This window comes from Motacilla alba, chromosome 5, assembly GCF_015832195.1.
Source record: "Motacilla alba alba isolate MOTALB_02 chromosome 5, Motacilla_alba_V1.0_pri, whole genome shotgun sequence".
Lineage (NCBI taxonomy): Eukaryota > Metazoa > Chordata > Aves > Passeriformes > Motacillidae > Motacilla > Motacilla alba.
In genome coordinates, this window is record NC_052020.1 from 2,227,974 (window position 1) to 2,249,863 (window position 21,890).

General features: G+C 37.5%; 1 protein-coding gene across 3 annotated transcripts in view; it reads right to left on the reverse strand.

Annotated features, from left to right (window-relative positions):
* NELL1 (neural EGFL like 1) overlaps positions 1-21,890 on the reverse strand; it is a 286,471-nt gene that overhangs the window by 183,257 nt on the left and 81,324 nt on the right. For all 3 annotated transcript variants that reach the window (XM_038139924.1, XM_038139923.1, XM_038139922.1), the window contains exon 12: positions 14,854-14,982. In XM_038139924.1, coding sequence (XP_037995852.1) covers positions 14,854-14,982 — 129 coding nt within the window. The remainder of the gene's footprint in view (positions 1-14,853; positions 14,983-21,890) is intronic.

The following is a 21,890-nucleotide window of genomic DNA, read 5'->3' on the forward strand; positions in this document are numbered from 1 at the left end:
GATTTCCAAGAGTTATGACCATTGAAAAATCCTGTCCAAAAATACAATATAGTAATGAATATAATGCAGTAATTCTCAGTAATTAAGAGATCCACCTATTGCAGTAGAGTTAGACTAGATCCAAACTTATTTTACTACTTCTATTATTATTGCTACTAATGTTGGTGTGGTATTACACATGACTGTCAAGCCACAACCTACGGAACAGGCTCTGGGAAAGGAGCAGCAATAATTGCTCTCTGCACAAGAGACTGGTGAGAATACCTAGAGTTTTGCCTACTGGATGGATAATGAGTGACCCTCCCTTTACAGCTGGTGGCTGCAAATGGAGGGTGGTAAAAAGTCTAATCTTTTCACAGGTTAGTGAAAATAGAGCGTTTAAGCTGACAAAATTTCTCCTCGCCCTCGAGTAGGAATATCAAAGAACAGCACTTACAACATTCCAAACTCAGACTGTCCCCTGTACCTCCAATCAGTTTACCTGATGATGCAGTCTTTCAGTCTACAGGACAAAATATCTCCTACTGCAATAAATGCTATTTTTCAAGAAATAATACTGCCAGCTTTCATGCTAGATGTAGAATACTTATTCTTATGTCACAATGGAATAATTTCAATATCATCTTTTTAGGTAACATTCTTTTCCAAGACTGAAACCAAGAAATTGTACCAATCAACCAAAATTTTTCTTCCCAAAATTCTCTTTCTGACTAATTCATTTGAAAAGAGAATAGACAGCTCATGTTCCCTGTATCCTTAAACCAGATAGAGGGTATAAGGCCCCTGTCCCAACCCTCCAGTCTCAGAAGGATTATTTCAGTCTCCTTTTTCTTTTGAAGGGTAAGGAATTACCACCTGTAACAGGAACTCATACCATTTCAAATAAAGATGATCCTTTACTACAAAATCAGTTGGTGCTCCCTCAAGATTTCTGATTTTCTTGTAGTTTCTAATTTCGGACCTTTCTGGCTGTCTCAGGTTTTCTGAGCTTCACCAGTTCTTGAGAATTCTATATGCCCACAGATTCCACAGGGGTCAGAGTAAGGCTGTCAAGAAAATAAGGGAGAATTTACCTGGTTTAGTAGTAATATTGAAGGAAGAGTTCTCAAGCCAGTCAGTTGAGATTTAATTAAAATACAGGAGAAGCTACCAGGGAATGATTTATATTCAAAGGGGATTATGGCTAAAACTAAACTGTTTACAAAATCAGTGGGAACCCAGCAAAAAACAGATATAGCTCAGGGGGAATACACATTGATTAGATTCCTGTGTCCAAGATGCAGTCCTCTTTTCCATGTTCCTCATTAATTCATTTCAAGATTTATGTGAATTGCAAAATAGATGTTCCAAGCTGTACCGAGCTCCAGTTATTTATATTGTGTTAAGTAAGGGAAAAAAATTTCTATTCATCTGAAACTAAAATTCATTTGTCTCCAAACATTTAATGAGAGAGGATGGTTCAGCTCACCTCCAAATTCATCATCTGCTGCACGTTACTGAATATCCAATAATGCCAGTACTAACGAAGAAACGACTGGCACAATCTGTTAGCTCTCAGACTGAACTGACAATTTCCTGGTGTACCCAAAACACAAACCTAGGTACTCCTGACAATCGAAACAGTGTTTGGTAAAAGCTCTACATCTTCAAAATATTCAGTGTTCTGTAGCCTTTTATGTAAAATTAGCAAGGTTCTAATTGCTAAAAAGGACATTGGTACACTGCAGCTCCAGTTTTGTCAAGCCTCAGCTGCCCACCAGCCACAAGGCAGGTCATGTTTTAGCCAAATTTGATATTGTTTGTACAGAAAAATCATCAGATGATAACCACGCACAGTGGCAGTGTCAGGCTCTGAATTGATTTTCATAGAAAAGAGCAACTGAAAATTGTGCCATACATTCTTCCACAAACTGGATGCACTTCAGATTGCCACTGACCTTTTCAACAGCACTGATTGAGCTAACTAGACTGAAAGTTGGAAAGCAAATAAAGTCACCGAAGGGGTAATGGGTTAAAAAAACCTCCAGAACAGAGCAGAAGGCCTGACCTTCAAAGGTTAATGTCATTTGTGCCCAAGTAAATGGAGGAAATGTTTCATGACCAAAGCAGTGGTTCTCAAACAAACATTATATAATTCTGTGAAACAAAGGGCTTAACCAAAAAATAACTCACATGCATGAACTGGTATCTTAAGAGACTGGACCAATTGGTTACACAGATTCCAATTTTTAACAATGATCTTGATCTTTCCACAGGCTTGCCCGGTTTTCCTTTTTGTCAGTTAAGTGACAATAAAAGTCCATGTAAGTACTGCAAAATTCCTCTTGTCTAAGAAACTCACAGTGGAAACCAATGCCCATATTCTAGGAAGAGCTTTGTGGAGAAAAACTGATCAGGACTATTCCTCCTCCTGGAGGCAGGAATGCATCAACAACAAACAGGCTGCCATGGCATCCTCATGTGGGCCAACCAACAACTCAGACCTGTCACTGGGGAGCACTGAGTCACCTCTGCACAAAATTGTGTTTTACTGCCTTATGGATGGGGGACCCAAAAGCTAGGAAACAAAACCCTCAGTGATCTTCTCCCGAGGGAACAGAAAAAGTTGGAATGGCCACAGCTACTCCTTGAACACCTGCCACGATGGCTGGCAGGTCTAAGTTCATTTCCTCCTCCCTGGGAAGCAGAAGCACCAGCAGGCACTGAGTCCTGGCACCAGCACTGGGCAAGAAGAGTGGCCAAGCTGCCCCAGGAAACCACCCCCTGTGCCTAACCCCAGAGCCAGCCCCAAGGCACACAGGCATTGCTCAATGCAAACTCTTTGCAAGTTGGATGTTCTCTGTTTTTGCAGAACATAGCAAGTCTCTGAGCTAACCACATTCAAATAAGATGTTACTGTGTATTCCTATAATTATCTCAGCACTAACAGCTACCAAGATGTACAGACACAGCCTCTGGTGAAAGCTTGAAAGGAAAACACAAGTCATAAAAATTAGGGAAACAAAATAATAAAAAAGAGAAGTAAACAATCCTAAGAAAGATGAGAGACAAAAAGAAGTTTGCATTTTTGCATTGTCAATTTTATCCCAATTATTTTCAAGCACTTTCTAAAGCCTGTAAGTGGAGAGAAAATAATATTCTACTATTAAACACAGTGATCCCTACAGGGACATGTTATATTCCTCATTCATACAAGGCATACACAGCTTCAGCAAGTGAGCTCAGGACAAGATAGAAACAACGCAAGATACAAACACTGCAAACATCTTCAACAAAAGCAATTTAAAAAATTAGGCTAATATAATGCAATTAGTAAGAAAATATCCACATCAGGAAGGAAAACTAGGATTCTAATTTAGAAATTAAAATTTTAAAGAAAGTGATAAGGACAGATACTGAAAAATTTTCTACTGAACATCCAAAAGAGTATTTTGAAATTTACCTTTTAGACATGAAGAACAGATACACCAACTGGAAAAAAGAGAAGTTACCGTTTTTGGAAAAAAAACACTGAATAATAAAACTATTACAAGAGTCAGCAAACCAACAGGAAACTAACATCAATATAATGATTACCTTTTTAGATGCTGTACACACATTTGTACTGATTTCAATTATTTCAATCGAAGTCTCACTAATTTTTTTTATAACTCTTTTTACCAGCCTCCAAAAAGATATGGGTACACAGAAGAAGATCATTAAATAGGGGTAGTTGTATTACAAAAATACATTTTTGAGATATTTTTTCAGAGGCAGCTACCTACTTAAATGAAATTGATTTGTCTGTCAAAAATCTTACAGACTAAGAGGAATTCTCTTTCTAAAAATTAAATATGTACATGAATATTTTATAGAATGTCTGCCCTCAGCTGTCAATAACATTTAGAAAATGAAACTGGAAAAAACCCAACAACTTATTTCTTGCTGTGTAAGCAGTTTGATTACTTTTCTACACTTACTTTGGCTGATTTTGTGGTATCATTGTGCTATTTCTTCACAATCCTGCATCCAGTAAACTTTACAATACCCTGGCAAAACAACAAAGGATGCTGCTGCCACTATTATCCCAGTTTCCAGGTAGTAAAGCAAACCAGACAAACCTGCCCAGACACACAGCACTAAACACACAGATCATACATGCAACTGGGCCCAGCTTCCTCTTCTCACTAGAATGATGCAAGTGGAAAAAAGCAGCCTCATTTTTAGTTTCAGTTAAAATACATCTCCTCACGCAACACAATTGATAATATGTTGTTGTTTTGCTTAAATAAATCAATAAATGTGTTTCCATAAATGAACTGCATTGAAAAAAAACCCCAAGTAAATTAATTTTTATTTGAAAATAAAACTTGATACAAATACATAGAAGCAAAGTGTCTATAAATATTAAATTTGTTGCCTAAAATTGTCTAAATATATAAAAATTGTTATATGCCAGTGTATCCCCACTACATCTGGATATTTTTTATCTGGATAAAAATAATTTTAATAAATTCAGAATAGACTGCACTTAATACAGACATAGCCTGTACCATCAGCATACAACTCAATTCCAAGTTATCTGAACAGAAGCTGTAAGGAGTAATGCTGGTCAAGGATGAAAAATATGCATGCTGAAAAAGCAAAAAAGGAGTAGAGAGCAAACCAAATAGCAAAGCCTGAGGTTAGTAATAATGTCTTTTCCAATAATTTCTTAACTTCTGTGCTTTGTTTTTCATATGCACATTAACTTTGGATACCCAGAACCAAATCAGTAAGTCCCCTACTAAATCTTGCTGGGAATAATGTGTCAGTATGAACTGACATTTGCCATGAGTTTAGAGACTCTTGTACTTTTAGACCAAATTTTGTTTACCTTCTACTGGAAACAAAATATATCCACATAAGGGAAAAAACAATAATATTATTTTCTGGAGCAGCCTCCAGCTATGCTATCACCAAGGGCAAAACATACTTGTTACTAAAACTAATTTTTTAAAATATTTTTATATTAAGCCAAATTATATCTTCCATTTGGTTTTGGTGTTTTGCTTGTTGGGATTTTTTCTACTGAAGGATAAAATCCTAATTTCCTTCAGTAGTGTCAAAGACAAAAAATCCATAACAATTGCAAGGAGAAAGGAGTGATTGTTTGGTTTGCTGCCCTTTTTGGTTTTCCTTCTGCAACTAACTCTAGCTAGAGCAAATCCTTTAAGGTTAATCGTACAACTCGTCAACACAGAGTATCTGCTAGATGTCCTTTTCTGGATGCAGCAAAGCTGCTGTATTTTGACTTATATTACAGAGCCTGGGCACTGTAAGTCTCCTGGCTCCCCAAAGCCCCCACCCTTCATTTTCACCTTCTCTGTAAAGGTGTCACTCTCCTCATCTCTTACCTTCTCCCAGGACAGGTGCTGTGGCTTCACAGCCTGGCAAAGTGCCACAGCGTCCCCAGGGTCACTGCCCACTGGCTCAGCATCTCCTCAGGAAGCACCAGAGCCTCAGACACACTTGTACCCAAGCAGCTGAAATGGCTTAAAAGCTTTTTTAAAAAAACTTCTTTGAGACACCATGGCAATGAGAACAGTTTCCGAGGAGTTTAATGCTATTTTTTTCCCAAGATCCCTAACGTCTATATACAAACCTGAACAAAATTATTTTCTACACTCACTTCACTGCATCTGTTACCTCTGGTCCCTACATTCTCCAGCCTTAGATCAGTGCTCCACATTCTTCATGTGGGTTTCTCCAACAAATCAGGTTTTCTTTCTTATGTTCTCAAAACTGAGGAAGGTGGAGGGTGTTCTTTTCAGTCTGTAAGAGATCCTGCTGTAGGACAAGTGCGTTTGTTTCCCTCTTCTGACCCACCCAAGCCAACATTTAGGCAGCCTCAAACCTAGATCTGTCGCTCTACTATTGCCAGCACAGACTTTGAAGCAAACAGATGACTTTGAAGCAAGCAAGCTCATTTACAACATGCAATTTTACACAGCCAGAATCAAGCCCAATCCAACATGCTATCTCTAAACTGGCTGTGAGAACTTCCATTTGGAAAAGGGACTCCATGCCCCCAGATCATTCTTTAAGAGTAACAGAGAGACAGATTGAGCATCAAATCCACACATCAAGTTTGTTCAAAGTAGCTGAAAAGAATGTTAAGCGCCAGCATTTAAAAGGCATTGTCTTTTTCTCATTTCAAAACATTAAACCATGCAAAATAATTGTCCTCTCTGCAAACCCAAGCACTGCCAAAGGTAACCACAGAGACTCAACAGCATCTAAAATGACCCTCCAGTGCTCTTGATGCAGGTCAAGATGATAGAATCAGAAAAAAAATTAGGTTGGAAGTTAACTGGAGGTTTTCTATGTCAACTCCCTTTTGAACTGCACAGGCCCCTGAGAGAGGTGCAGCTGTCAGACTAAAGGGGTAACTAGAGGCTGTTGTGTTGCAATGGGAAAACTCCATTCCCCATACACACATAAACATACATACACATGTCACTTTTTAAACTATTCCAGTTATGCTCGACTTTTACAAAGGTAGAACTTCATCCTTTAGGTTTTGAGAGCTAAGCACACATTTTTTAGCAACTTGTATAAAAATACTGGCAAGTGACTTCCATCCAAGTCCAAGCAAAACCTCCTCATTATATACAAATATTTCTCAGTATTCTTCAGTCCAGCTCAAGCACAAGCGAACTTTTGATCATCACTGGAAGAACAATGCTGATATTTTCTCTTTCCTTTGCTGCCAAATGTTTGATGCAAGCACTTGTCTGCTTTAAAGAACCAGAATTCTGCCAAAAACTCCTTTGAATCTTTCCCTTTTTCATTGATGCCAGCAGGAATGTGACATGAGCTATTCTGTATCATAATGTGAAAAAAAAAAAAAAAAGGATTTTGGAAATATCAGAATCAATACAAGGGCTTAATGAGTAAAGACCAGCAAAAGCTCTTTCTGCTGACAGGGTGGAGGACATACCCACCCACACTGATTGCATGGATTTCTCCCTCTTGCACTGCTGGAACAGCTATGGGGACAATTTGCTGTAAAGGTGCAGCAGGATGTTCTGCCTGGAGTGGGGCTAAAACAACTGGAACAATGCCCTATTTACAGAGTTGTCTGTGGCAGAAAAAGGGGCCTCTTGCTGCTTTTGGTGTTGAATAACACTGAAACCAGCCAGATTCATCAAACCCAGAGTTCATCCTCCCAACAGGGAGGTGAAGATGTGGCCAGAAGACCTGGTAAAGTACCTGATAAAGGAACCAACAATGACACCACTGATAACTCTAGATGCTGGGCTGACACAGCTGGCCAGGACACACATGACTGACGGTCATTTTGTACTTTGAAAGCTCAATCCCACTCTTTAATGCCAAGGTCTTCTAACATATCCCTCCTTGAAGTGTGTGCAGAGTCCTCCTTGAGTGGGCATATTCTGCAGGGTGAGTAAAAGAGATGTGCCCACAGCCATTGGTATGGGTGAATAACATCAATCTCTACTGAATAATTGCTTTTAAGATAACTTCAAAATAATTCCTTTGATATTGTTTCAAAAATAGTGAATTATACTATACCATTAATCATGGCTGCCTGTACTGTGTAGTGAATAATTCTGATTAACATCTTTTTGTCTAAGCACTATCATTATAAATAATTTATTTTTTATATAAATATATCTGGTTTGCCATTCTTAACCCTGTGGAACAAAGATATATTAAGGCTCAATTACACCTACCCAATCCTTTGGACTCAAACCTCTGACAAAGTCTGGTGCTAAGCCTGGATCCAGCTGCACCCAGTCTCCTCTCTGAGGAGGAGTTTACAAAGCAAGGCGGCCTTTCTGTACTTCCTGACTAAAGAGGAGGGTTTCTCTAATAAGCCTTGTCTGAAGTTCCCATTCTGCAGACAGTGAAGGGTCATTACAGTGAACAAGATAATTACACTGATACTGAAGGAACATGCAATAGCATTTTTTTTTCTCTACTGGTCAGCTTTTAAGTCAGATTCTACTATGATTAGTAGGCAACAACATGGCACTGGGTTTTCATTAACCCACCTATCAAATTATATCCTGTACAATTCAGGAGAATGCAACCCTAACTTGTAAGAATATTTATTGATTTGGGGACACAAGATCCCCAATCTCTTCATGTGAACAAAAATTTCAACATCTTCAGAGCAAGATTTTCATTGCCATCCTGCAGGAGTGAGGATTTTTTTTTCATTTAATAGCAATGATTATAATTTCTTCAAATGTGAGCTACTAACACAAGAACTGACAGTTGCAAGCCTGAATTCCTTGGGAGCCATAATTATTTATGACACTTTATTACAACAACACCAAAACATATGGTTACCTTATTAGAAATTAGAATTTATTTTCATATAAATCTCAGCATGACATTACACCAAAAGAACTAAAGTTACTCCAGGGGATGGCAAGTAATTCCACTTTCCAGGTTTCTGTAGCTGGAATATGATTTTAAACTAATTAACTTTTAAATATAAAAGCAGCTTTGATAACAGAAATAATCTATCCAGAGCCATATAAGGCAAAATATCACCTTCCAAAAAACCCTTGAATCTTCTTAGGATAAAAATTTTAGTATTTTTCTTGAACTCTTTATGTTCACTGGGAAGAACTTAATCTCTGCCTTGAATTTATCACCCATCTCAATGAACTTGAGAGGGAAAGGGTCTATTTTGGTTTTAATTCAGTCTCCTCCACTAGCAGCTCATAGCACAAGGAATTTGCAGTCTCACATACCCACAAAGTACATACACAGTCCCACATACCCACAAAGGCAGGACAACAACTGACAAGTGCCTGCTTTTGGATTATGTTATAAAAGATGATTTTGAGTTCATGTGATGGTTAAGGGTATAATTTTAAATAAAAAGTCTCTCTCTATGGAAACAGTAGGCAGGACAAACATATTATTTGTATTTTATCACCGGGAGAAATTACTTTCACTGATAAATAGGACTACCTACCTAGTAGAAGTTTAAATTTGACACTGTTAGGTAACTGAAATCTTAAAAAGTAGGTTAACAAGTGTCTTTCAAAGAAAACTTTTTGAAAAGCAACCTGGCATCAAGTTACATGTTTATAAAAGGTGTGGAGGGATGTTTGGGGGTTCTGGCATTGGGTGGTTTTGGGTTTTGCTTTGTAAATCCCCACGAGAACTTTGTTCCAACTGAACCACTGCCATCTTTATCTTTGAGACAGAGATGATTCTTTGATTGTAACATTTTCAGATTCTTCTCCTGCCCTCCCCTTTTCTATGGATTCTGCATAGAGAAAAAAATCAGTGCATTTACCATCAGTATTTGTCCCAACTCCTTAACTTCATGAAATCACCTAAACATGCACACTTCTGTATATGTGTCTGTATCCTCACACCTACGCACAGAATATAAGTTTATCACAGCACACAGAACATCATCTGCAGGAAACAGACATCTTGTGATGCAGCTATTCTGAGAGTACAGCAAACAGAAGGATTATCATTAAAAGCTGATCCAGAAGTCAAGTCAATGGACCCCATCCAAAACCACAGTTGTACATCACTGCCATACAGAAGGTTTATATGGTACCACATAATGTTAATGTCACCTCCCAAGCCACAGTGCAGTGAAATTAGAACAGCTGCAGTGAAATCATTACAGAGGAGGGGAAAACTCAACAAACTTCACCTTATTTTACAGAGTAAGTAAAACACCAGCTGTGAAAACTCAGCGGATTGCCAGCAGACTTCTACTCTGAGGGCCATTTGCAGGACTGGGTTTATTCTCTTTCAGTTCAAATGGCTTGAGAAAAATTCTGCACACTGAAAAGTTATTTATGCATAGAAGGTGATGAGTCAAAGGATTAAATATTAGAGGTAAGCTTTACGAAGCTCTCTCATCTTCAAAACTGTAACAGAAGCCCCACTTTATGATGAAAGGTTTTTTTGTTCCACTATGTTTTGCAACAGAAGTAAACTGTTTTTTTCCCAATAAAGCATGCTGATAGTTATGTCTTTGCATTCGGAACTAAATCATTAATCTTAAAAGGTTAATTTTTCCTAAATTCTGCAACAATGGGAAAAAACCCATCATCTCCTGTGTGTTGTAATTTTTTTTCTAAGTGACTTTCAGAAAAGAAACATTTTCTGACAAAACCTACACTAATGTACCTTCAGAACAGATATTTTCAATATATATATTGTATATATATAAGTATATATATATATATATTTACTTGTATCTATCTTTCTGTAAAGGATTTCCTGACTACATGTAGTATCAAGTTCAAAGGAAAAGAAACTGAAAGCAATAAAGACCACTGTATGTGTCTGGACCATACTTGCAAATTACAAGGAAATTAAATATGGTTTTATTTTTACAATAGCTAGCAACAAAGTCCTGAGATTTCAAGCACACCAGGCAGACATTGTGCCAGGCCCCCCTGCTGCATGCTTGGATCCATGCTCAGTGGAAAATGAACACTCAGTTTACTCCCTAAGCTTTCATGTGTCTTTATTTCATCTTTCCAAAATCTGCCAAGCCCAGTAAAATTATCATAACTCTTCCTTAGAGCACAAAGTAGGCAGATTTTCTGAATTTGGCTAGCATTTCAGAGCTTATGCGACATCTTTTTGAAATGAGCAATAATTTGTTAACAACAGATTAAATAACACTTTCGGAGCACAGAAGGGAATGAGCGACTGAGTCATGTTCCCTCTGAAAGTCATGTGTGCTCCTAAAGCATTCCATCAAGGTCAAACATTGCATAAATTTTCACAAGTGTTAAGGTATTTCATTCATCATTCTTTAAGCTGATGTAACAGGACTAAGGTGAGGGTCAGGTCATGCTAGAGAGCATACTTAGGTACAGAAGAAAAGAATACAATACAGTCATAAAATGAGAATATTCATCTTGCAGGTCGACTTTAGTGAATGGATCTTTTCTTACATGACACCTGTTACCACACACCATTCTCTGGTGACTCTGTCTGAGCACATGCTGTGTAACATGACAAGACACCTTGTGGTATGCCGATGTGCCTCTTCTATGAGATGCCTCTTGGGGGTGTAAAGGATGGCTAAGGTTAACACTGATTTTCTTGTTCCACGCACTCTTGTCAGTGAGAAGAAGCATGCATTTGTCCTGTGCTATCTATCCCAGATAGATCAGATTTTAGCAATACTCACAAAGGATCAGATCTCAACAGCACCAAGGTAAAAATCACTTTTGTACCAACATAACTTTGCAGGTAGAGAGGGGCTGTAAATGTTTCAAGCGAAGAAGGCAATAAAGAATGGGGAGCTGAAATGTGGCAGAGAAATAGCATTCTTTTCCCCTTCACTGTGAAATATATAGCAGAAATTCTTTTCAGAAGAGATGGCCCTTTGCCTGTTATCTAAAAAGCGAGCATCAGCATGCTAGCAACAAATCTGGCTTCCAGCTGATGAGGCTTGATTTTCCTTCATCACCTCTGAACTTCAGGCTCCCCATGTGCTGACCCTTTCCTGTCTCTTGGTTCATAGTGCTGTCCTATTATTTGCCAAGTAGTCACAGACTGCAGTGTTTTTCAACTCTGAAGAAGTACATAAGAGTGTAAGTATTTGCAGGTCTGCTGTACACATCACACAACACATCTGCAACAATCAGCATCAGACAGACTCAAACAGACTCCCCATTTTGGTCCTGGTTCTGCCACAAACTGCTGCCCACGTGGCACTGACATACATGCAACTTCCCGTGCTCAGTGCAGGCGTCCATCTGTCCTGTCCTGAGAAGCCAGAGCTGCAGGTGTGCACACACTGCTGCAGCTGGAATGTTTGAGTCCTGCAGGCCTTGACTCGGCCAGCTCACCTACAGGAGTCCCAGGATTTATCCATGCCTATGTGACAAAGGGACACACTTGTGGTTCAACACTTGTGCCTAAGTATCCACAGCTATAGGTAAACCTCAGACCACATGACTAACAGAAATGTTTCTACACATCTCTTTTCAAAAGACCAATGCTATAATTATGTCTTATATGCAAGACAAGCAGCCAAATGTCAGAAAATCAGAAGAAGCCCTACTTTTCTGTTTTTGAGTAAAATATATTGCTTTTATATAACACAGAGAATCTCCACTTATCTCCTTCATTCATCAAAAGCTTCACTTACTTGTTTGCTTTCAGAAACGGTCTTCCCTCAATACAGCTGTTATTTCAAAAATGGAATGCATATAAGTGAGTGGTTATCTTATATGCACATCTTGACATAAGAAGCTTCTAAGTACTTGAAAAGTTGTTGTTGAGAATGAATAGTGAAAGCCTCTCAGGTTTAAATTATTTATTTTACAAATTTGTTGATCCCAATTCTTTGATAAAAGTTAGAATCTTTTTAACTCTTTTTTCCACTGTACTGCTAATGTGACTATGCAAAGTTAAAAAAGAGACAAATGCTTATCAAAAAGCAGGAGCAGACTCAAACAATACTTCAGAGATCTTACAAAATGAAAATTATGCCGAACTCCAGCAGGATAAAACTGAGTAAGAGCAAGCAGAAATAACATCAAAATCATATGTTAGGTAAAGTAATACTTCATATTACAATTCACATGCACAACTACTTCAAGTACACTGGAAGAGATGAGAAATCTGGAAAGCTCCAAGTTAATGATTTGGACCACTCTGAACTAAGGTGCCACTTACCAGCACATATCACAAGTTTGAAATAATTTAACCTTCCATCTCAAAGGAAACAGGAATATTACATGTCCAGAGTTTAAAGGGTTAGCAAAAACAAAGACAAATTCAGAGCTACAGCTGAGCATGAGAGCTTTCTTGCTTCCACGGGTGTTTTGTTTGTTTAGTATTTGTTGCTCAGGTGTTTTGAGTATTTAATCCTTACACACAGAAATTCAAAACAGTAAAAGAAAATCCATACTGTTTCAACCTCCTGCTAAACTGTACCTTCACACATGTGCCTTTGCTCTCATTTGTTTAAATAACAGCTTCACCATGCATTTGAGACTATTGTACAGCCAACTATTAAATGACTCTATTTAGAAGATTAAACACATAGATGAGAGGAATGAGGTTAGAGAGGCATAAAAAGAAATTCTGCAGAAAGCAGAGGAAGGAGGAGTGGAAGGAAGCTCTTCACAAGGCTGAAAGAAATCACCTCTTGGCTAATCAAATTGTCAGTCTGTAGCTCCCGTGTTCAAGGGCCTCTCTCCTGTGTTACCTCCAGAGAACTACACTCCTTCTAGCAATCATATAATTTCACAAAATGCAGAAAGCAACATTCTCCTCTATCCCACGGTCTCCAGCAGCAAAAGCACCCATTTGTTTTGTTGCCCCATGTTTCACCCACACACACAGAAGTCAGGGATTTAATTTGCCCTTCCAAAAATTTATGCAACATAGACCCACGTATGTTGCAATTCCTGCTGATTTCTTTGAAAAAGCTCTTTTTTCCATCATCACTACCACTAATGTACTGCCAATATCTCCAAAATTGCTCGGGTCAAGATGTTTAAATTTTTTCCACAGAGGAAAAAAGGGACAGTCTGTGTCTAGGTAAACAGAAATACTAAGCACTGTAATTATTTAAAACAGCAAAGAAGAACCCAGCTAATACTGGGTTATGTATCATAGCTGATAAACAGCCTGTCCTCTGATGTCCAGAAGTCCCTGTAGTACACAAAAAGCAGTTGTTCAGTTTTTTGTACAGAAAAGGTTTCTCTCTATACTCAATATATCTGCTGCCTACTGTTAAGAACACATGCAGGAACTGTTTTTCCAGTCACTGAAAGTGAATATAACGGACCATTCAAATTAATGTTTGTAGAGAAATTACTAAATACCATAAGATTCAAAGCTGCGCTTTACTGAACATATTTATAAAATGCTATTTCAAGCCATCCTATTCACTTGTATACACTAAAAAGCCCTTTTATGAATGCAGGATCATTTAAGCACAATCCACACAATTCTTTTTATATTCTTTATTCCTTAGTCCTCAGTATTTCAATTCTTATGCTATATTTTAACAACTTGTCAAAAATGCCATCCCCTTCCATCACCAGCACTATTGCAAAAATAATCAAGGGAAATATTTTTTACAGAGTAGTTCAAAAACTTCCTACGATGGTCAAAAAATAAAATATTGCAGCCTGACATACAAGAGTATTAAAAAAACACAACCCACAATGCAAAGGAAGGAAGGAATGTTGTACACATTGAATCATCAATTTATTTTTAAAGAAGTACATCACAGCTCTGAATAACAAGCTCTAGAAAACACTGAGAAACAAAAAGGAGAGTAATACTCCACTGCATTCATTCCTGTGATTGCATAACACATGAACAGAACTACCTCAGCTACAATCTTCTCAGAAATAGGTCTCTTATGCATCATAGGAAAACCATTTCAGTAAAGTACCTGTCCCACAGAAGTACTTCAGGAAGGACTGCAGGTCATCATTTTTATATCCGAGCCACAGTACTCCTTCACACTTACCGTTCTCACAAATGCCTGCACAACTCCCACTTCCTAAATTCACGCATCTTATGAAGACACTGTTCTCTAAAAAACATTTAAGAAGGTAGGTGCTATTGTCTGAAAAACAGTGTTTTAAAATTTTTCATGACAGTGTGACCATGGTGCACAAAGACACAATTGCAACAATGCAGTACACCTATAGACAGGGCTGCCCAGCACCACTTGTAACCTTCAAACCCTATTTATGAACACAAAAAGGATCCCTGTGATATTCACCGCCATGAAACTGAACTTTGCAATGAAATTCATTCATCTCCCATTTATTTCATATTAGGTTTTTGAGTAAGTTGTTCAGGGAATGAGTCTTTGAATATTTTGTTTACCTTCACAATATGCAGAGTCCCCTTGGACAGAGAGATAACCGTTCTTGCATTCACAAGTAGCCTTTGTGTTCCAGTTTTTGCACTCTGAGTTTTCACCACACCTGTGCCCCTCTGCACAGAAGTTATGGCCTAAAATACAAGGAACATGCAACAGGCTTTTAAAACATGTTTAGTTCAGATATTCAGGTATTTACATTGACTCTATCACTCAAAAACTTAGGCATTTTACATTCCAAATTCTCTCCATAAATGTAGTTGGTGCACACAGACTTTTTGGATTTCTCCATCAATTCATTCTCAGAAAAACCATTTTCTTTGAAAAGATATTTGTATGACTAGTTTTATTCAGGAAAAAAGACAACTCCAAAGCAGGAAGCCATGACAATTCAGCACTGTTCTACTGAACCCACACAGCATTAAGTCTCTGATTGTCAGGAAGTGCAACGCTACTAAAATAATTTACATCAAAAGGACAATGAAGTGTAATATAAGAAAAAAAGCCCTCAAAATTCTCTTATTATGCATAGCCACGTGTGCTTTTAGTAGACCAAAATGCGACACTGCACAAAATTGTAGTGGTAGTCAAAGCAACCTCATACATTGCCTTGTAATTCTGTCATCAAAAACCCGCTCCATTGTTTCTACAGTTTATAATTATTTCATGCATCATGTTCTGTCAAGGAGAATTTTTATTAATCTATCCTTTTTCCTTCACACAAGTTCTCAGTAATTTCTTTGTGAACAGTTTCTTTTATTCCGTACAGTAATTTCTACAAATAGGATGAACTTCCCCACCTCCTTCTGTAAAGGTACAAGTGGCTGAAATTCTTTCTTTCTGATTTTCAGTATTTCTCAGAGACATGTCAACATCTTTCTCTGCTTAATTCTAAAGTGAAAGTAAATGTAACTTCATCTAAAGGCACTCCACTGGAAGTTAAGAAATAACTTACAGAATTTGACAACAGGATTTTTTTTTCCTCCCTCCACTGATATATGTTTTATGGATTTTCTCTATCAATATCCAAGAGTCCATTTCTATTTGTCTGAGATCTATAAGCAGTCATTTTGGTAAATCCTATTTTGTCCATTTTCTGTCCTGGAAGGAGGAAAAGCAGAAACCCACACATACCATCATCTACTGGTATTCCAGCTTATGCTGATCTGAATACCAGAACAGTTTCTGCCAGTTCCGCCTGGTCAGAAAGGAGCAAACTAAAAGTTCTCATTCATTGATCATAAAGTTCCTAACACCCCCTAAAAGCAGCTAAGAAAAACACAACCCAGACTTTAACACCTAAATGCCAGATTCAGGTCTCTATTCATGTCATTTGCTTTGATATCATATTTTAATGTATTTTTACACACACACTTCAGTTGTCTACTAATTTAACATTCAGGTTGTGCCAGCTTAGTGCACTCCAGATTTATGTGTCTGATCCTCTAATGTTGAGTAACATTTTTTAGAAATGTTAACACTTGTTAGCTGTGTCAACATCCAATTCTACACTTAAAGCTCAAATTCATTTTATTAACAGCCAAGCTATCTTCCTTGTGCTCAGCTGGCTCCTTCTTTCATTGTAATTCAGCTTGAGAAAAAGAACCAATTCCTTTAATCAAAACTTCAGTTATCCCTTCTAGTCTTTACACATTTACAGTCTGGTAAAAACAACTCAAGTATTCCAGATCCAGCCTTGTCAAGCCCAGGTACAATTTAGACTGGTAAAACAGGATGCCAATACACTGCCTTTAGCCATTTATGCAGTAACAGTATCTGACTTCTCATTTTTGCCTTTATAACTATAATTGAAACTGAACACTGGAACTCATCTCCTTAAACTTACCCATTCAGCATCCGATTATGCTCTCCACGCAGGATTACTATTGTACTGGCATTCCAGATAACATCCAAGGGACAATAATATTTTCTTTGTCATGTTTCCCCTAAGACTGTGACATCCTAGTCTGTTTCCTGCTTCTTTAGAACAATAATTCTCATTTGAGCTCATCCACAGTATGAGCTTGATTTGGTTATTATTGGGTCAGAACCTCTGTAACATAGCAGTGTATTGAGCTAGGCAGTATGAAAATATCACATGGATTGTTACTCTGTCTCAGGGTATTTGGTTTATTCTGTTCTATTTCCCTCCTGTAAAAAAAATTCATCTTTATCAGTATATTTTAGTTACAAGAGTGCTAGTATGCAGCATCATGCAACTTTCTGCAACAAAATTCTATGTTGCCAGGCTCTTTTTATCCCAGTGAGTCAACATTTCACCTTATGACCAGCTCATGGCAAATTTAAGACAACTATCCAAGTTGATGGCTTCTCAGAGTTAACCCCAATCATAAGCCCCAGGTCCCAGAGGAACCACTCTAACAGCTACTTTTTCCCAAGCACAAGCCAGTGATTAATTTTCACATCACAGCCCTGTGAATCCTTCACTGTTTATTTGCCTCCTCTGAAATCTATCTGTAGATATGATGGCTACCCAACCCATCCATTTTTTGCCACTAGAGCTGTCATCTGTTTTTAAAAAAATCTCTGGGAAAATCTGCATTGATTTTGTTTCCTTTAGCAACTCAAATATGAACAGTCTCCATCCAGAATCAGGTTTTCAAGCTTGAAGGCTATTAAAAGAGCATTACATTTAAAAAAATCTAAATAATTATTTTAATATCTATTTTATATTTAAATAATAGTTTTAACAATTTTAATAATTAATTTCAATATTTAATTTTTAATTAAGTTTTAAAAGTAACTCCACTTCTGTAACTTGAGAAAATAAAGGTCTAAAAGACATTTCACTTTTCTCCTATCATTAGGAATACACAATCATAGAGCATCCCCTACACCTCTAGAGTGTCTTGGCATTTATTATTACAAAAGACCTGTGAAACACTGTTTCCTATCTGTTAAAACTGCTGTCAAGAAGTGACTCCACTTCACTTTCCAATAGCATTTCAGCAAACTTGCTTAATACCTCTGTAAGTGGACAGTGGAAGAAGCCATTCCTGCTAAGAGCACACATGGTGCTACAACATTTTATGTTACCAAGCTTTTACAAAACAACTGTAATTTAAGGTTAACCAGCAGGAAAAAAAATGTACTTGAGAGAACAGAAGAGCAAGGGTTCACTGTGCCTCTGTCAGAAAAAGTACACCATTGCTTGGATCAGAGGTTTTTCCAGAGATACTTCCCCTCCCCCCCCCCCCCAGCAAAAATGCAAAATTAGCACTTCAAAAGAGCCAAAAGATGCATATCAAGGAAGTGTGGTTCTTGGATTTCTTAGACATTGGTCCAAATTCTCCCCAGCACAAGTTTTAGAGCCAATTATCTGGTTTTTATTAATTCTTTGGTGTGAAATGGCTCATAGGATTCCTTAAAAATACCTACAGTGATGCCAAAACCACCCACTGATACTGCAGTGGGATCCCTCAATCTCACATGGGTGGGAGACAGAAGAGGGCACGCATCTCCATTGCCCAGCCAAAATAACAATTCTTTCAGAATATTCAACAAAGTCTTATCTGAGATAGTCAGCTCCTCTCTAAATATAAGAATGGCTTAAAATAGAAACATCACAGCAAGCCAATTGGATAGGATTTAACAAAACCACAGAAAATCTTAAACAGTTCTGGTAATCTTAACTAATTTCAGGCCAGCACAGATGACAAGGCAAGTATGAATTAAAATTACAGATGAATGTGTTCAGAACAGATGCCAGAAACCATCTTCCCTCCACATACACACACAATCATAAATGTGCACAGCAGCCCTTCAAAGTCATTCAAAACACAATTAGATACTACCAGGGGAATGAAATACTGAAGAGTGTGTTTAGATTTTTGATAGGCCTGATGACCTCTGTTCGTTCCCCAGACATTTCTGATAACATTACAATCTTCCTTCATCAAAGCTGCTGAAAGGTTTGCTCCATCTTTTTCTTAAGAAATACAAGTTTCTTTCCATTCCTTCATTCTGAATATAGAATGACCATTAATAAATGTACTAAGACAATTAGGAAAAGAACCAGACACATGCTAGCTGTCATGAAACTATCACTTCTGGAGCATCAGGAACTGCATAACTGGGTAGGCCTTAGCAGCCCCAAGTCAGACATCTCAAATTAAAAATTTATTCTATTTTGGGACGCCTGAACATTGCTCTAATTTTTCCAAGCAACATCTTCCAAGTCGTGGTTCCCAGCACCTGCTTTTGCAGAGCAGCACACTAAGCTGTTTCATGCTGTCATACAGTTTTTTTACATACTTGGTTATTTGGCCTAATTAATGATTGTAAAATGCAAGAACTCATACAAGACTTCAGCTGCAATCAGTACATTTTAGACCTGTATCTGTTCCTACTTTTTTTATGGTCAACACTGATGCGCCTCTCCTTGTTTCTGAGGGATTCCTTCTAACTTCTGTACAATTTTCTATATTTCTTACAATAGCCTTATCTGTTCACATCAAAAACTGTAAAACCCCTGTTCTCTTGCTCTTCAAGATATCCTCCATTTCACTGTTTTATATTGAGAAATCTCTAAATGTGAAAAAAAAATTGTTATATGCTTCTGTTAAAGTCATAAAAGAGTGTTAAAATTTGCATTACCAATTATGTCTTTCCATGATCAGAATCAGTTTTTAATGAGTCATGTGCAAAGCAGCACTTTGAACAGCAGCTTTTACACCTTCAGAGACTGTGGCCACAGAACTGGGTTGTCTGACATAAAACAGCAACTTCATACATTCTTTCAAGCTGCTCTATGAATGCAGAGCTTATTACTCAGTGCTTATCTGTGTGCAATAGAATAGCAGTAACTACACAGGCTAACAAGCTTAAAAATATTTCTTCTTTTTCAGATAGAAAGCTCTTCTAAATCCTAAGTAATGCTACAACTATGTTTAGAAATAAACTAATTCATATTTATCAACTGCCATTAAATCTTAATAAATCTAAAACCTTGAAATAACTTCTACTTCACAACAATAAATGGGAAAAATTAAATTTCTGAAGAGTCAAATCTCAGTTTCACAGCCAGGCAGCAAGAGATGAGAAACATGCACAACTGAAGAGCCTTCTCATCCTCTAACTGAAAAACTAAGAGCCTTCCCAAAGCAGCACAAAGAAGGGTGGCGGAAGCCCCAAACTTAGAATTAAATGCTGCTCTCTACTGTGTATGCTTCACCTCATCAATAAGATTCTCTCTTTCCTCCTAACGAGTGTCAGCAGGCAATATAAATCCATCAGTCCCACCATACTGCAGGACAGCAAATAATTATTTTCTTTAGAAACAAAACCACTCTCACTACTTCATTATTTCATCACACTCTTTCTTTTAAGAAGAGCACATCTGAAGTTGCTAAGGCTGTTAAGGCTGTTTTTATGTATTTAAAATTGTGAGCATAACAACATAAAAATTCTCTCCTGAAGTTTTTATTTGAATCACTCATGCAAAAGAGAAAAAAAAATCCACTCTTTCAAAATTATACACTGCCTTTGGCGAGGAGAAAAACAGCTAAAGGGAACAATAAAACACTTTCATGACACTATTTTTATATTAGTTTTGTCCCTGGGCTATAAAAAATGTAGCAGGCATACTGTAAGAAAAATGAGTGATTCTCAAAAGTTGCAAAAAATGTATTTTGTGACATGATTCTTTGTGAAACTTGAAAATTAACTAAATTTTCTGTATGCTTAAAAGACAGTTTAATAACACCACATGGTCCTGCTGGAAAGTATAAAGTGGCCACATAGTTTAAGCAGACATTTATATTAAAGCACGGAGATGGAAGGAAAAACTGGATATATTCTATGTAACAGCCAAGAATGGATCCCACATACAGATGTGGTGAGGTCCATTTATGCATTCAGTACATGAAATCACAAAAAATAAACTGTCATTTTAAAGCAGAGCTCTTCCATACTACTCTCACCTTGCTGTACACCTCACACAACCACTTCCCTGAAATCTAGAAATTGCCTCTTAGCAATGTACTATTACCTTCCGCTACACTATAAACTCACGGGGCAAGCCTGAAGAAGAGCAGGCATTATTTGCTGTCTTTATTTTTCCTACAATTTACAAACAATAATGACTATCTAGGAAGCCCACCAGCTCTGTACATAACAGTATTCAACTCTTTTCTTTGCTGACTCACAATTTCCATCTCCATAAACACCACAGATTCAGGTTTTACCCTGCATAACCTACGGCACTCATCTATTATTGTGGGAAGTACTTCAGAGATTGCTGTGGAGGGTACAGTCTCATACCACAGCATCATGTTGTATTTCTGTGTTTTTCTTTCCTTCTGCTGATCCCCTCATATTTATCCTTTCATTAAATGGAAATTCCTTTGCTGCAGCTAGAAAAGCACAAGATGCAACCCTTTCACCCTTGCCCAATTCAGCAAATATATTCTATAATTCCACAGAACACGAAATTCAGTAGAAGTCTTCTGTTTCCACAATTACAAATACTAAAAACACAGAAAATACTACAAAGCCCAGAACCTAGCAGTCACTAACATGCACTGATAAACTTAACACAGAAATAATATTCTTATTTAACATTGCTAGTAAATGCTTGCTAAATATTCCATTGAGTAACTTAAGGCTTAGCTAAAGAATAATGCAACAAATTACCTGCATCATCATTCATACAAAGTGGAATTTGCATACGATGTGCAAATGATCCGTGTGGCCTTCCAACAAACAATTTTGCTTATTCAGGACATCAATTATTACAATGTGTCTTCCTTACTACTTTGGCTTGGGCAAAAAAGAAGCTGAATATAGTCTCTGAAAGAAGTCAGTTTTGCAAACAAGAGATGTAATCTATCCTTTCCCAGTAAAGGATATGTTGGCACAGGACAGGATCAGAAACTGTGGTCTGCTTGCCATATCAGAGAGCACCTGTTTTCTGGATAAAACCCATACCAAATATCGAATTCTTAATAAATATCCATTTTTAACAACAGCACCTGATAAAATTATATACTACCACTTTGGGTTGCATGCAACTGAAGCAAAG